The 15,894-nt window shown below is 36.5% G+C and overlaps 1 protein-coding gene across 1 annotated transcript in view; it reads left to right on the forward strand.

The window, feature by feature from the left end:
* Positions 1-5,648: 5,648 nt before the first annotated feature.
* The window catches only part of LOC114459400 (dynein heavy chain 6, axonemal-like), a gene marked incomplete at its 5' end in the record, with an annotated part of 57,828 nt that continues 47,582 nt past the window's right edge, over positions 5,649-15,894 (forward strand). The window contains 17 exons of the mRNA XM_028441683.1: positions 5,649-5,840; positions 5,924-6,058; positions 8,136-8,235; positions 8,324-8,390; positions 8,511-8,697; positions 8,822-8,923; positions 9,007-9,114; positions 9,201-9,290; positions 9,364-9,484; positions 10,920-11,071; positions 12,327-12,479; positions 12,708-12,959; positions 13,135-13,263; positions 13,402-13,515; positions 13,630-13,773; positions 14,693-14,848; positions 15,123-15,173. Coding sequence (XP_028297484.1) covers positions 5,649-5,840; positions 5,924-6,058; positions 8,136-8,235; positions 8,324-8,390; positions 8,511-8,697; positions 8,822-8,923; positions 9,007-9,114; positions 9,201-9,290; positions 9,364-9,484; positions 10,920-11,071; positions 12,327-12,479; positions 12,708-12,959; positions 13,135-13,263; positions 13,402-13,515; positions 13,630-13,773; positions 14,693-14,848; positions 15,123-15,173 — 2,253 coding nt within the window. The remainder of the gene's footprint in view (positions 5,841-5,923; positions 6,059-8,135; positions 8,236-8,323; positions 8,391-8,510; positions 8,698-8,821; positions 8,924-9,006; positions 9,115-9,200; positions 9,291-9,363; positions 9,485-10,919; positions 11,072-12,326; positions 12,480-12,707; positions 12,960-13,134; positions 13,264-13,401; positions 13,516-13,629; positions 13,774-14,692; positions 14,849-15,122; positions 15,174-15,894) is intronic.

Here is a 15,894-nt window from a genome sequence, read left to right on the forward strand (position 1 = left end):
TTCTTTGTGTTATCCTAAACTTATCTTGTGTCTGAAATTGGTTTATTGGGTTCATTTCCATACTGTTACTGGTCACTAACAGTAAACTGGTGATTGGCTATCGTCACTGCTGTTTTTTCCGTTTTATTAGACTTAAAGTCACGGTTTTCCAAAAATATTTTTTTAATTTATTTTTTTATTGTATTTATTTTTTATTATTGGAAAGAAATGTTCTCAGGCAGACATGGGCAACTGGTGGCCCGGGGCCACATGCAGCCCTTGGTCTAATGTTGTGTGCCACCCAAAGTAAACGCACAAAATGACTACAATAACATAAAGGATAACAAAATGGCTTCAGAAAAACAACAAAAATGTACAAATTGACAGAAATGGACAAGAAAATGTGCAAAATGACATAAAAAAGCATCTGTTCTCTATTAAAGCTCAGATCAGTCTTATCTAAATTAATGTTGATATTAATGTGGCGCTTGGATCAGATTATCCCCTCTTTTTACTCAGCTGTGATAACACTTTCTGTTCTGAGGCACACAAGCATAATTTAAACTGTTGAACAAGAACCCAATGCAATTCATTATATAAATAAAGCAACTTTTTGCTCAAATTAATTGTTTTTTTTGGTTTATGTATATATATATATATATATATATGTTTTATTTACGTGGGTGAGCATGTTTTTCATTTTTATTATTTATCAGGGGCAGCATGTTTTTTGCTTGTATTCATTATTTAAGGTGACCAGCATACGCGTCCTATCGACGTCACGCTGGTTACGTAGCATACCGCGCTCATTCTGTTGCTAGGATACCGTAGACAACATCTCTACGGTGCTGTTGTTGCGTTGACAGAAAACACTCTAAAACCCAATTGTCTTGCTGTTGGTGATTTGGTAAGTTAATCTTGTTTGGAAAAGCTTTGCCAGTAAGTAAGAAAAAGTCTAAATCCTGACTAATATGTTTGCTAACTTTAGCTAACTGCAGCTGTTTCCATTCAGTTTAATTAAGCGATTATTTTCTACAACGTTTACAGCACTAGGACCTTTAATCACACCTGTGTCTACATGGAACAGCCACCTGGTCCATTTCCATCAGAGAAACTGGGCACTTCGGATGACTTTTTGTCCACACCAGGTAATTAAGCAATAAATGATGAATTATGTGATATTTGACACCAAAACTACAAAGCTTACAATGATAAACTACCTGTCATTGTGCTTTCCTAGACCAATGTAGACCTCCAGAAGTCCAGGACTCCAGCGCTCCCATGCAGGGTAAAGACTATGAGGTGAGACATTGTAAAGCAGTGTTTTTCAACCTTGGGGTTGTAACCCCATGTGGGGTCGCCCCGAAATTCAAATTGGGTCACCTGTCTATTAATTGATTTTTTTTTTTTTTTTTTTTATAAATTACAGATTCAAATGATATTTTTCTTCTTTTTTTTTTTTTTTCAAATGAAAACACCACACACAACTGTATTATACACGTATATACTATATAACTTTCTCAAATCCAAATCTAGTGTAAATAAAAAAGAAAGTGTCTATTTGTATGGTTGCCATACAAACAACCCCCGGTGCTATGTTATTAGTACATTTACCGAAGTATGTATGTAGCGTCTTAGGGTTAGGTTTATGGTTATAGGTTATAACCTTATATCACAACAATTTTTAGCGTTAGGTAAAGGTTTACGGTTAGGTTTAGTTTTAGTCCCGTGACCTAAACTGGCCAGTGAGGGGTGTACAAATAGCCATTGTCTGAAAAAAATAAATAGTCTTAGAATGATCCTTTTGTATTTTCTTTTTTAATTATTATTGTTTTTCAAATTAAAATACAGCACACAATCTCAATCAACTGTATTCTATACTTTTACTTCCTCAAATATAAAGCTAGTAGATAAAAAAAAAAAAAGACAGAAAATTCAGTATGAAACATATGAGCTGGTGCATCTCTTCACTTCTCGTAACACCATGAACATGATCAAAAAGTGATTAAAAAAATAATAATATGGAGTCGCTAGAAATTTGTGATATCAAAATGGGGTCATGTTGTAAAGACGTAGAAAAAAGTGTTATTTATTTAAACAAAAGAGGTGTTACACTTGTTTTAATCATATGTGGCCCGTAGTTTGATGTCAACTAAACGGGACTAGAAAAACAGCTTTTTTTCATTTTAAATTTCCAAATAATTTTTGCTATTATTAAAACAAGGGCAAGTTTACCATTAGTCCCCTATTTTAACGCTTTTCTTTTTTTGAGAGTTATGATCTTTTTGTATCTCAAACAATGCACGATAATGTTTATTAAACCAAATGTCAAACTCAAGGCCAGGGGGCCAAATCCTCCCCCAGGACTTCTTCAGCCATATCTTCTTGGAGGTCTGTGAAATGATAAAAAAACAAATTCTGATGAAGTATATGATACTAGACATGGTGCACTGTTGCAAAAAAGTACTTTTTAAAATGTATTTTATGTTATATACAGGACTAGTACAGGTACTTTTTAAGTTAATGTCAAATACAGATAATTTAGATATGTATAAGTTGACGTTTTCATGGAGATTTATGGCTACAAATGGAAATTAATTGTGTATGAATTGTGTGGCCCACTTGTAATCAAACTGATTCGTGTTTGCCCCCTGATTTAAAATGAGTTTGACAACCCTGATTTAGACCATAATGACAAATTTTTTTGTATTTCTCTTCCTTAGGCTTTTCTCCATAAACGTCTTGTAAGAAAACAACCCAGTCATGAACACTATGAGATCCTGGAGTCACTATATTTTCCAGGCTGGGATACTCGCCCGTCTCCACAAAAAGCACCAAAACTACACATGCAACAACAGGTGCTCGTCCACCCGCCTCCAAAAGAGTCTACTTCAAAGGTCAGTGGCTTACAGTGCTTTTTATTTCATTTATTTATAAAGGTGTATTTGTTTCCTCAAATTTCTACAAACAATACCACATAATGACCGTATAAAAATAAATGTGATTTCTTGTTTGTTTTTTTATAATAAAAAATGCAGGGTTGAATGTATTCTATTTTGGAAACTCCATGAATACTTTTCCGATGCACTGTGTAATAAATGCAGTATTGTCCTTTTTTTTCTCCAGGATTTTCAGGGGCAATTTGTCAAGAAAAAACCACCCAGTCCTCAACATCATGACATCATTAAGCAGCCTACCTTCCCCACTCGCTCATCTGCACAAAAAGGACGCGTTCACCTGCCTCGGCTGGAGTCCACTTCAAATGTTAGTGGATTACAATGTGTTTGCGTTCAAAGCTTTGCAGCATGTCAGTTTTTCCACATTTTTTTATGTTTTTGCTTTTTCAAAATTTTGCACATTTGTTATTTTGTGTTTTTTGAGGTCATATTTGATTTTTTTTTTTTTCGTCACATGGTATTTTTTGTCATTTGATATATTTTTATTTGTTATTTATTTAATTTTTGTCATCATTTTGTTTGGTTTTTTGTTTTCTGTCATTTTGTGTGTAGGGTTAGGGTTCTGTCTTTTTCATTTTGTGTATTTTGTAACAACTTGTAAGTTTTTGTGTACTTGTGTGTCTTTGTAGATCTTTGTGTGTCACTAGATTTATTTTGTGCGTTTACTTTGGGGGCTGCTCAAAATAATCCATACATGGCCCCCAAGCCGTGAGTTGCCCTTGTCTGTTTTAGACCATGAGAAACCAAATTGTCATGTTTGATGAGAAAAAAAATGGAACAAACAAATTTGAAAGAGCTGGTGAAAATATTACCCCCTTTGTGGAGGTAAAAAATGCCGAAGAATTGCTCTTTCTTTGGATTTTCAGAGCCAGTATGTACAGAAAAAACCACCCAGTCCTCAACACCATGACATCATTAAGCAGCCTACCTTCCCCACTTGCTCATCTGCACAAAAAGTGCCCGTCCACCTGCCTCGGCTGGAGTCCACTTCAAAGGTCAGTGGATTACGTGCAAGGGTGGATGGCAGGAGTGCCGCTTTGCTCACTCATGCCCTTCACTGCAAAATGTGCTTCTTTTAAGCGTTTCATATTCATACATTTTTAAAGTAAAGCCCCAGAATTAGAAACCATGAGATGCATAGCTTAGTTTGACTGTAAATGTGATGAAATGACTCTTCTTTGGTAATAATGTAACACAGGAGGGGAAGATCACTGTGAAAAGAAGTGATATATGAATACAGTTAAGGGCAGTACATCTGCCTATTGTTGGATTTTAGGAGAACCATTCAAACAGAAAGATGAATGCTTACTGGAGCTTGAGCACCAAACCTTGATCCATCATCATCATCATCATCATCATCAAACTATAATTCAGACATATGCAAAGTCCATAGCAAACGTAACACAACAGACATTACAAATAAGACATTAAAAGAGCCCTCACCTAAACTAATGGAAAATTATAGCAACATTTACCAATAAATTAATTTGATAAGACATCCTAAATATTGTCAGTTTAAACAAAAAAAAAAAATACTTTTAGAATATTTGCATTTCCTAAAGAAAATGCAAGTGAGGATGCAACTGCTGGCCCATTCCATTGAACACTGCATTAGCCTAGTATTACTATAGCTTTAATTAGCATCAACATAGCATTAACATAACATTAGCTATCATTAGCATAGCCTTAGCTAGTATTAGAATTAGCATTAACATTAGCTAGCATCAACCAAGCATTAACATTAACTAGCAGTAGCATTGACCTATCATTAACATTTACATTAGCATAGCATTAGCATTAATATAGCATACACCCAGCATTAGCATAGCATTAACATAGCATTACCATTAACACAGCATATACTTTACATTAGCATTAGCCCAGCAATAGCATTTATTAAGCATTAATCTAGTATGCCTAGCATTAGCCCTAGCCTAGTATTAGCCTAGCCAACGAACTCTCTGAAATAATACAGAAGATATGATGAAAATTATTGAAATACTGGTAGGTTGAAGGATCTGAAACAATCTAAATAAAGTTTGAAAAAAAAAAAAGCTGAAGAAAGTTGAAAAAGTTTTGACAATTTGTTTGCAAAGATTTGAAGAAAACTGGAGCAGCTCCACTAGCTTAATGAGCTGTCCACTCTAAAAATGGGATTGGAGCTGAAACGTCAATGTAGTTTCCCCAAAAAATTGAATAAGTCAAAAAGTTTAAAAGTTACACATTATAAAAGTACAATAATAAATCTCAGAAAATTTCTGAATGTTTTGATTTGCTTATTTGTCAAAATCGTACAAATGTGTAGGAGGAGTTAACGACCGACGGAAGAAAAAAACATAACAATAGTGAGGATGCAATTATTGTACAACTAATGTCCAGGACCGAGGGCGAGCGGTGGCCTAGTGGTTAAGTAAGCAGGCTTGTAATCGGAGGGTCACCCGAGGTAACTCGCCAAGTGCCAAATAGCAGACTGAAAATGCTCCAGCTTATTCCAACCTAAATAAATGGGTTATTACCAACATTTTTGGTGTTGGTGTAACTTCAGCCTTGGCTAACAGGAGAAAATCACCATTTCTCTGTCTTGTTTTTTTCTTATTTCAGCTCTCCAAGGATGTGGCGCTAAGTGATGCATCTTTTGATTCTTCTCTCAAAGAATACATTCATAAGTACAATCCAAATTATATTTTGAGCATCACGTCACCGTTGCTCAATTATGACTTTGCTCTTACCGGTCTTGAGCAATGGAAAACAGAGTATGAAAACCACTGCAAGCTGCTCCGCATCCCTTTTTTTGCTCATTTTAAAAAGTGGAAAACCTTCTACGTGTGGCGTAGGAAAGTTTGTGCTAAGAAGTTTCACTTGGCCAGAGAGAAGCTAGAAGAACGTTTGTTTTTGGTCAACCCGGTATGAACAAACACTTAAAGGTGCTTCCGTGTGTGGTAACTTCTGTGTTATTGTTATCATTGTTTATACTTTTTGTCTCTCAGTGTCTAAGTCCTGCTCTCCTGGTAATCAGGAAAATGTGTTGCCAACTGAGTGACACAGGCTTGTGTCATTTGAAGAAAAAGCACACTTATACATTAGAGGAGTTCAAGAATGCTCTGCTCATGCAGCTGGAGAAGGTGAGCATGTGAATGTTTTATATCTGGTTTAAACATGGAGACTAACCATATATCTTCAATGCCCTTCTTTCAAACTATTACCTCTGCCAAGGAGGTGATGTTTTCACCCAAGAATATTTTGTTTATTTGTCGGTTAGCAGGATTACGTCAAAAGTACTTTAAATTTAATTATTGAGAGATATACCTTAGGACATGGTAGATTTCATTACATGTTGGAGGGGATCTCAATCTATATACTAATTCTGGATCAGTTTCAAAAATTTAAAAAATCCCTACCTCTCATAATGAGTCTAATCACTGGCAAATTAAAAAAAAAAAAAAATTTGGTTCATGATTAACCGATCTTAATGAAACCTGACTCAGTTATGTCGAGTTGGTTTCTCGATTTTTTTTTTTTTATTTTTATTTTTTTTTTTTTACTTGTCTGCACATGCTGTCAAAGGTCAACACTACAAGAAGTGCAAACTTTTTAAGACAGCAATGCATGTTTTCTCACTTATCTCACCAAGTGTTATCTGGACCGGATCTGGACTGCGTATTTAATCACCATTCTGAATCAGCTTGAAAAAACCAAAAACCCCAATCTCTTATCTTTGGTGAAATTTCAAAAATTAATATATCGATTTGTAACTGACTGATCTTTATGAAATTCAAACCAGTTATCTTGGGTTGGTTTTTCAAATACTCCAAGTTTCTTTCAAATCAGATCTGGGTTACATATTTACTTGGAATTCAAAAAAATGGGGGTGTCCATACTTTTGGACCTACTGTATGGTTATTAATGGGGAAAATTTATTTCAAGTTTTTAAAGTGTAAACTATTATGATGCCATGATCAGGATCAATGATCCCGATCATCTGCCAATATATGGCAAAGAGGAGATTTGCTGCTTGGCGGAGGTTTGCGCTCTAATGGGCGTGTTCACTAAAGGCTTAGGGATATTAAAACATTTGCAAACGTCACTCCACATGCTAATAAGTGGTACAAACCCCAGGGAATCAGGACTGCCTGTCACAATCTATTTCGCGAGTTTCCATCTGATGAATATGTAAAGTAGGTGGATCTCACAAAGGGAGCAAAAAAATGGGAGGAAGAAATGCCAATCAATTAATGCAGTGGGCACAATGCAATTCATCAAACCTGGGACTGTTTGTGGTGACTGATTTAGCACCGGAAAATAGTACGACTAACACAGCGGAGATGGAAAAAAACACTCCAGTTAACCGTTCTAGTATAAGAAAATAAATTAAATAAAACAATTGTCAATATTAACAGCCACTGAATACGAAAATGCAGAGTAAAGACAAGTGTGTGTGAGGGAGAGAAAAAGCTGGACACCTGAGGTGGCGCGTGTAAAGTCTGGTGTGGCTGCGGCGCAGAGTCGCTGTGCGCGTTGATTTATGGATGTCGCTCCAGACGCACAGCTCCAAGGAACTCCTGTGTCTTTCTCTCCATGTTTTGACCATTAAACTCTCGTGTCGCGTTGATGTCAGGAGCGTCAGACCAGAATCAGCTAACCAGCTGATCGGGAGCTCAGACCTGCTGGATGATGGTCAGTAGATCATCTTCAAATGGTGCTGATTGACAGACTGTGTTGCTGCATTATCTCAGATCAATGGCATCAACAGATCAATAGGACAGTCTCTGTCCAAATCTGCCTGTTTTACATGGACTGATCAGAGCAAAGTTACAGGACCTGACAGAGCAGCCACAATTAGGGGGGGAAATTATCATTAGGTTTTAAAGTTGTTTAAAAAACAATGTTTTCTACATTATTTAATGTGCAGCAGACAGAGAAGTCCACCAGCCTCCATTTGAACTTCTTCAAACATCATTTTGTGCTTCTTTGCACTCACCTCTCCTTGTTGAACTAGCAAAATGTTCATTTCAATAGGGCGGTCTCAACCACGTCTATACGCGCAGCTGTTAGTGCCGCAATGATAGTGAATTCCCCACAGCTGGTGAGGAAACAGGGCCACCAAAGGATTTAGGGATGCACCTGGTTTACCAGCCTTTATTTCAGATCTTAGTGAATCCACCCCTAAGTGCTCTTGTTTAGTACATTGTTTAATTCCAGGTCCTCGATGACCTGGAGAGGTTTGAGCACCTGGTTAAGGAGGTAACTTTCTGTGCTTGCCATGACTTCTTGGAAACCAAGACCAAGTCTACTGAACCTGGTGCGTATACGCTGATCATGTGGACGGACTGAGTTAAGATACGTAGACCTCAATGGAGAAAGAGTAAAACTTGTTTTTTTTGTCACAGACAAAAGCCAATTCACGAGACATCTTCCCAAGATCAATAAAGTTCTTGTTCTCAACCGTCTGGTCTGGTAGGAATAGTTTTACTCTCAGACTTTACCTTAAACATTTTTCTCCTGAAAAACACTGGTGTTTCTTTTAGGCACTGCACTTACCATGACATGACGTTTCCCATTCTCTTCTCTTCTCAGCTTTATTTATCTTGTTGACTGTGTGGTGATCAACACGTTGCACAGGCTGGTGGTAGATGCTGTGAAAGAATTGCTGGCTGAGCTACGAGTGCATGTCTGTCAAACCCCGAGCCATGACATTATTCAAAGCTGGAATCGAAACTCTGCAGCTTCCATTGAGCCTCCTGAAACAGATGTGACTAAGAAGGTGGTTTAAAAAAGTATTAATAAAAACATCACACAGTGCATTGGCAATTTAAGATAAAATAAGTTAACAATTCAGATTAAGGAATGAATTAAGTTTGGTGTTTGTTCTTGTGTGTGCTCATCAGCCCACTGATCCAAAAGCTGCTTCCTGTAAACCTTTCTTCACAACTGAGTTGATATTGGAAACATGTGCTCTGACTTTCAAACCCTCTGAGGGAAACTTTCAGGTTTGTATTCAAACGCTCTCACTTTGGTTCTTTATTATTCATTAAAACAAGACTTAGCACGGATTTGGGTTTGATTCCTCTAGGAGACTACTGCGGAGATTATCAGCAGATTTCACAGCACAGCAATGACTGTCAAGACCCTCAGTGCACACCCCGATGTCGACTTGTTGTGCCACTCAGAAGACGTCTCGGTAGTCAAGGCTTTCACCATTTGAGATGTGTTTGTTTCAAGTATTTTAACAAGCCAGTGGTTCACAATACATGTTTATATTCATAGGGTTGGGATATTGCACGCAAAAAAGGCCTTTGTTTGGAGTTCATCTTTGAAAATGATTGCCATCTTCAAAGAATCAAACAAAACATTGAGGTTAGTTATTACTTTATGGGATTTATCTTCACAATTGTTTGTTCGTCGGTTCTTACTTGTTTGACTGAATTAGGAATTGCTCACCGTTGCCTTTGATGCAGCTAAAGTGTACTCTCACACATTTGAGTGCTTCCTCACATTCTACAAAGAAAATGAGAGTCTAGATCTGGAAGCCCTGCGTCATGAGGATCCAGGTAATGAATAGTACATAAGCTTGAACTCTGTTTTCGAATCTCTTCTCTCCATCGCATAACGAGTGGGCAAGGTGAAAACTGTGCTTTGAAAATATTTGTATTTTTCTGGTTTTGATAAGATTTAGATTTTTTTTTTTTTAAAAAGAAGCAAAACAATCAAATCTTCTAGGCCTTTTCTACTTATTCTTATTCATTGCTCTATCCTTCTTATTAATGTTACACACTTAATACATTTATTGATCTTTTTCCTTCTTAGGCACATGGTAAATGTAGGATTCAGCATGAATGTGTCAACCACTAGGATCAGAATATATTGCTTCTGTTTGAGCAAAAATCCAAACATAAAGAGACCAGACAATAGTGTGTCCAAGTAATTACATTTAAAAAAAAAGAATAGCAACTAAACCTCAAGGTTTTTGCGCAACGATCTATGCTATACTAACGAACTAATCAATACTCACTATACTTCGCTATTCACAATTCTCTCAGTCCAACCTACTCACCTCAGATTGCAGAGTTGACAGGTGCAAGTTTTCATAGAAGGGGCGGGGTCAACAGTGGTCGTTTGTGACGTTTAAAGCCACAAACAACCATTCTCAGCCAAAAGCTAAATTTGATTGTAATAGCATGGTTTCAACCCATAGAGGGCGGTCAAGAAAATACTACAACTTAAAGTACTTTGACTAAAATGTCAAGAGTTGGACAATATTTAATCAAAAACACTACTTCATTCCCAAATACATTTATTTTCACCAGAAAAAAATGGTTTAGTTACTCTTCAAATCATTCAACCATTTTGTAAACGTTAAGGTGATAATTTGCATACCTTATCATTTCAATTTGATTTCTGACCTAGAGCATTTGAAATATTTCAAATCAGATTTAGTCGACTAAAACAACCTAAACTAAGATTACTTAACTAGTTTTCTATTTCTTAATTTTTGACAAAGATGATTTGGGATTGGCTGATTTAACTTCACATGAAGATTCCACACTTTAAAATTAGTCACTGGTTGGATGAAATTATTTCTGATTAATTGTACTCTTTAAGACCATTTTGTCTTTTTTTTTTTTTTTTTTTTTTCAATGTTTCTTATTGAAACTCTCGTAAATTTTTCCAATCGTTTTAGTCATTTTGCTTGTATTTAGACTTACTGAAGTTTTAGGTAGGTAAAAAATGTTTAGTAGACCAAAACTTTCAAAAGTAACTATCATTATGAATTAATTAACCTACTAAATAACACTGCATTTGTCTTAGCTCACGACAAATAGGATGTATCTATCGCCCACACTTAGATTCTTTTCCTTTTTTCTGTCCTTTGGTCTTATTAGAAATATTGATTGTTATTATTTTGACACTAAATTAGACAATAACTGCATGGCATTGTGAAAATAATCAGTGATACTGATAACTGCTCTGTTATTTGTCCAACAGGCTCATTCTTCTTTGAAAAAGCCCTGGAGAAATATCATAGCCAGCATAAGGACACCTTGGCTATTGAGCAGAAGAGGCCGCTTGGCTTGCTACTCGTGGACAATACACAGTTCAAAGACAAGCTTTTGTCTTCTCTGCTGCATTGTCTGGAGGTCAGGACTAGCATCAGGGAACACACACAGCATCGACACATCCTTGAAGTTTCCCATGTAGGTGTTTCACGTCTCATTCTCTGGGATGATACTTGAAACATCTTCAAGGTAAACTCCAAACGAGTCTAGAGACCTGCACAAATTTTACATTTAAGAAAACACAGATACGTTTGTTGTCTTTCACCAAACTAAATACATGGTTTGTACGATAGTTAACAAAAAAAAAAAAAACACCAGGTCTAAGATTCCTTTAAGCTGCAGTATGTTGTTGGAATAATTTGATCAAAAATCCATAATAACCTTTCAGCACATTGTAATTCAAAGTGTTATGAGAGGAAACTGGACCTCTGCTCCTTCTCTTGTCTCTGTATTTAAGCTTTAGAAATATGCACCATGACTGTATTGTTCAGCTAATCTTGATTTATTGCAAGTGGTATTACTTATTATGACCACTGGTCTTTTTTTCCATTGGTAAAAAGTTAAGAAAAATAATTGTTTGGTATTTTAGTCCAGTCCATATTAATTATCTTTGACAGTGCTGACTAAATTATATTAGCAAAATTTTCATTAGAGCTCATTTGGGAAAGAATATGTCCGGCCCCAAAACTGTTTAACATATTGTTTTCAGTAAAGATTTTACCCACTGAAATATTAAGTGTGTATTACTTAATAAAGCAGAACAATCCTAGCTTTCTAGTTCTGCTAGTTTTTTTTGTAAGGCAGTTCCGAGTGAAGATTTTCAGCACTTTTTCTTTTCCTTTCCACTTCATTTGATCAATATTATCCATGGAAACCCGAGAACAAGTTTTTGATTTAAATTTTAAAAAAGGCAATGAAGGACATTAGGTATTATAACAGTCACCCTTGAGTTTTACAACAGTGTGTGACGGCTGTGACCAACTTTCATGTTTTCCATTCCACTCCGTTACCACAAAAAGGTAACGGAGTGGAAATACCTAAATCATTCAACCCCATGTTAAACAAAAAATAGGAAGAATTAAGCACTGCTGCTATGCTGTTTCATACGCACGGCTCACATGGAAAATTAAGTGAGCTACTGCAACCTTTAAATTCCAGGATTTTCAACATCTCAAATTTGCCCCCAATGAAAATCTTGCCCATAAAGCTATAATGGATGAATGGGAAAATGTTATGAATCAAATTCAAATCTAAAAACCATTAAAGACTAAATTAAACATGATATTTTGTCAGGGAAACATTTAATCAGGTGCTCTTCTTTGTTGGCTTTCTTTAGGGAATCAACGGGTTGCTCGCTCACTTGGCTAAACAGAAACTTGATGCCATCAATGCTGAGGTTTGTGAAGCTAAGTCTAAACTACAGTCCCAACCAATCACCACAGATGAGTTGGCCTGCTCCCTGATCTTCCAGGATGAAATACAGAAACGGGTAGGAGCTAAATACACAACACTTTATAAATGAATCATCTAAAAACTGAATACATCAATAAATATTTAATAAAAAAGATATTGATAAGAGCTCTGAAAATTGACTATCAAGCTCTAATCAAGAAAAAACTTCAGTTATTTGGTTTTATCCTATCAGGAATTGACAAACTTGCAAGTTAAGAAGTTTTTATATCAAATTATTGATCTTCATTTTTCTCCTTTTTCTCAGATTACTGCTATTGATGAGGACAAAATGGCCGTTTGTAAAATGTATGAATTGATCAACACGTACTCCATTCCTACCTTACCTGAGGATTTGTTGGTTTTTGCCACTTTGGAACCTTCCATTGAGTCATTGCACACCATTATTAATGCTGCGCCTAATGGGCAAGACTCCATCATGAAGAAGTTCCATAGTTCGTTGAAAAAAGACATCAAAGAACTGCAAAGTGAGGTCGATAAAGTTAAGCTCAGCTCTCAGGTATGTGGACGTTTTGTGCTTTTTCAATTCCCGACAACATTTTTTGTTGCATTGAATTACAACAAAGGGATGCAAAGAAATTGGCACTCGCCAAGCTGGTATTATCACATTTGTTTTCGTGGCCATGCATTTGCTACATTTTGACTTTGTCAGCATGTGTTTTTTTTATGTATAGGATCCACAAATCCTTGACGCTGAGGCAGAATCCTCAGAGGTGCGTCTGCTGCTCGGGCAGATCCAGCTTTCTATTGATGAGCTGCTGGCCCAGGCATCTACCTACACTACTTACCAGAAAAGGTTTAAGGTAGTGTAATTATTTATTTATTTGCTTTTGAAACATTGAACATATTCATACAGAGTTTTTAATGGAAAAGAGTCAAGACTGAAACAAAAAGTTCTACTTATTTGAACATTGCTAAACTTCATCCTCTGTTCAATAAAGTTTGAGGTGACCAGGTTTTACACGTTGGAAGATTTAACGGCAGAATTCAGGCTGAAGTGTTTACTGTGGGACTGCCTGGATGAATGGGACTCTTTACAAGATGGTTGGCAGCAGGTGAGGCTTACAGGCACATTCTATGCACAATGACCCTGTTTAGTGTTTGTTTACATAAACATCTTTTTTTTTCTTTTAGCTCTGTTAAACACTTTTATTTTCACTTATCCCCAGAGTACTCTTCAACAACTAGATTTGGAGGCGTTTGGCTCTGAGGTTAGCAAATACAGCAAGTATGTGACTCAGCTGGAGAAAGGCCTGCCAAGTAACAATAAAGTGCAGAGTCTGAAAGAGAAGGTTGAAGTCATGAAACAGAGGGTGAGTGATTTGGCTTTGATCAAGCCTTACGACTAAAACATCCACCAATCTAAGAGAGCTCATCACAATTTGAGTGAAGGTTTATACTAGGGGTCTGCAACTTTTACTCTCAAAGGAGCCATTTTGCCTCATCTCACCTGGATTAAAGTCCTCCTGGAGCTGAAAAAATACCTTCTCAATGAAGACTACAGTGTACTGTATTAAATTCTATACAGTTAAAATTAAATAATAATAATAATGTTTGATTTCATTTGACTTGATTTTTATTGAACATGTAAATGACAACTTAAAGACAGTTTACAATAAAATAAACTGACATCAAGAAATAAAACAGTATCTTGCATCTTCAAATTCTTACACATCTCAGTTTAAATGAACACAATGTTATATAAAGAAGATGTTTGGTTAATGTATTTGAAAGGCTACAAAAGTAACTTGATTTTGATAACACATGATCATGTGATGCTAATTGTTCATTTATTGCCACACATAAAGCAATGTATATTCAACCGGCACATTGGTGGTTAAATTATTCTGTTTCCACACAATTAAAATTTCTATTTTCTTCCAGAATAGTGTAGTTTTTGTTGGTTTAGTTATCTTACCAGAGAATTAAAACTTAAGCCACAGGTGCAGGAAAGTTGCAGGAGTTGAAGTAGGAAAGTGCTGAGTCATTGCACAATGTGATTTTTTTTTTTTAGGTTAACAAATTGTTATATCTTGATTTTATTTGTCATTAATCATTAACAGCCTCTGTAAAAACTATTTCTTTCAATAATTTTTTTTAAAGCTATAGGGAGCCATTGCAAAAGAGTCAAAGAGCCACATTAGGCTCCAGAGCCGCAGGTTGCAGACCCCTGGTATGTACAAACTGTTGCTTTCTAGGAGAATCTGATGAATCACAATGTCTAATCCTCAGATGCCGATAATTACTGATCTTCGTAACCCTTGTATGAAAGCTGAACACTGGAAGTCCCTGGAGTCTATTATACGGCCCACAGTGAATGTAGAGGAGTGTTCTCTGGCTGCTCTGGATGAAATGAACGTCTTTTCATTTGGGAGCAAAATACAAGAGGTGACGATTGATTGATGGATGGATGGATGGATGGATGCAAAAACAGCTAGTAAAATGGATGCCTTACATTATCTCTTTATGTTAAATGTTCTCTAAATAACTTTGATTTCATGGTTTCTATTTATTTAACTCACCTACTGTAGTTGCCACTATTTTTCTCACGTTAGTTTCAATACAGGCACCAGCAGTGTGTTTCTGTATGGTTCTGTGTTCATTCAGAGCAACATCATGATATTTAAAACACACAATCCTATAATCTGGGTCTAACTTTCAGGTTTCAGGACAAGCTTCAGGAGAGGCATCAGTGGAGGCCGTTATTGGAAAGGTGTGTAAAGCACATACATCAACATCACATTGATTTCAACCATTGTACATAAAGATGAGAGCTCTACCTCTCGGCTGAGAGGCCAACGCCCACAACTGTTGTTGAGCCACGAACAAACACTGTACCTCACGTGGTTACCAGCTCTCTGTCTGCTTAAAACAAAGTGTTTATGCTGGTAAAGTATAGCATTGATTCTGGAATCTGCACTGACTGGACCCTGTCTACGATGTAAAACATATTCCATGGAGAAAAGTCAGTTTTCCACTTCTTTATCGTGGTTTGTATACGGTGCTCTTCTCCACCTGGACTGCGTCGCAAAATCTCTACACCACTTCTGAATTTTAGGAACAAGCCTATAACGTGCTGGGAGCAAAACGCTACTCCCTTTTTCCCAAACTGGGGGGCGCTAGGGAGGGGGCGTTACCTCATAACAGGGCAAAAAGGCACTGGAATGGCTTTGCTGAACCTTTAGCATGAAAAATAAAAGAAAAAAAAGTACGTATTCACTTATTTAATTAAGAGATGTGTTTTCAACAAAACTGGCAATAAAAGCCATCAAAAATGGAAAACTGTTTGTGTGCTGTTGCCGAACCCTTACCTGAACATCAGTCCTGCCATACAGGTTTAAACACATGCTAAAATGCAGAACAATGCAGAGTTATTTATGTATGGGAGTTCTGCCTGTTCGTCTCAATGACAGAATATCTATCGGACAAGAGCT

The sequence above is a fragment of the Gouania willdenowi genome, chromosome 1 (genome assembly GCF_900634775.1).
Source record: "Gouania willdenowi chromosome 1, fGouWil2.1, whole genome shotgun sequence".
NCBI lineage: Eukaryota > Metazoa > Chordata > Actinopteri > Blenniiformes > Gobiesocidae > Gouania > Gouania willdenowi.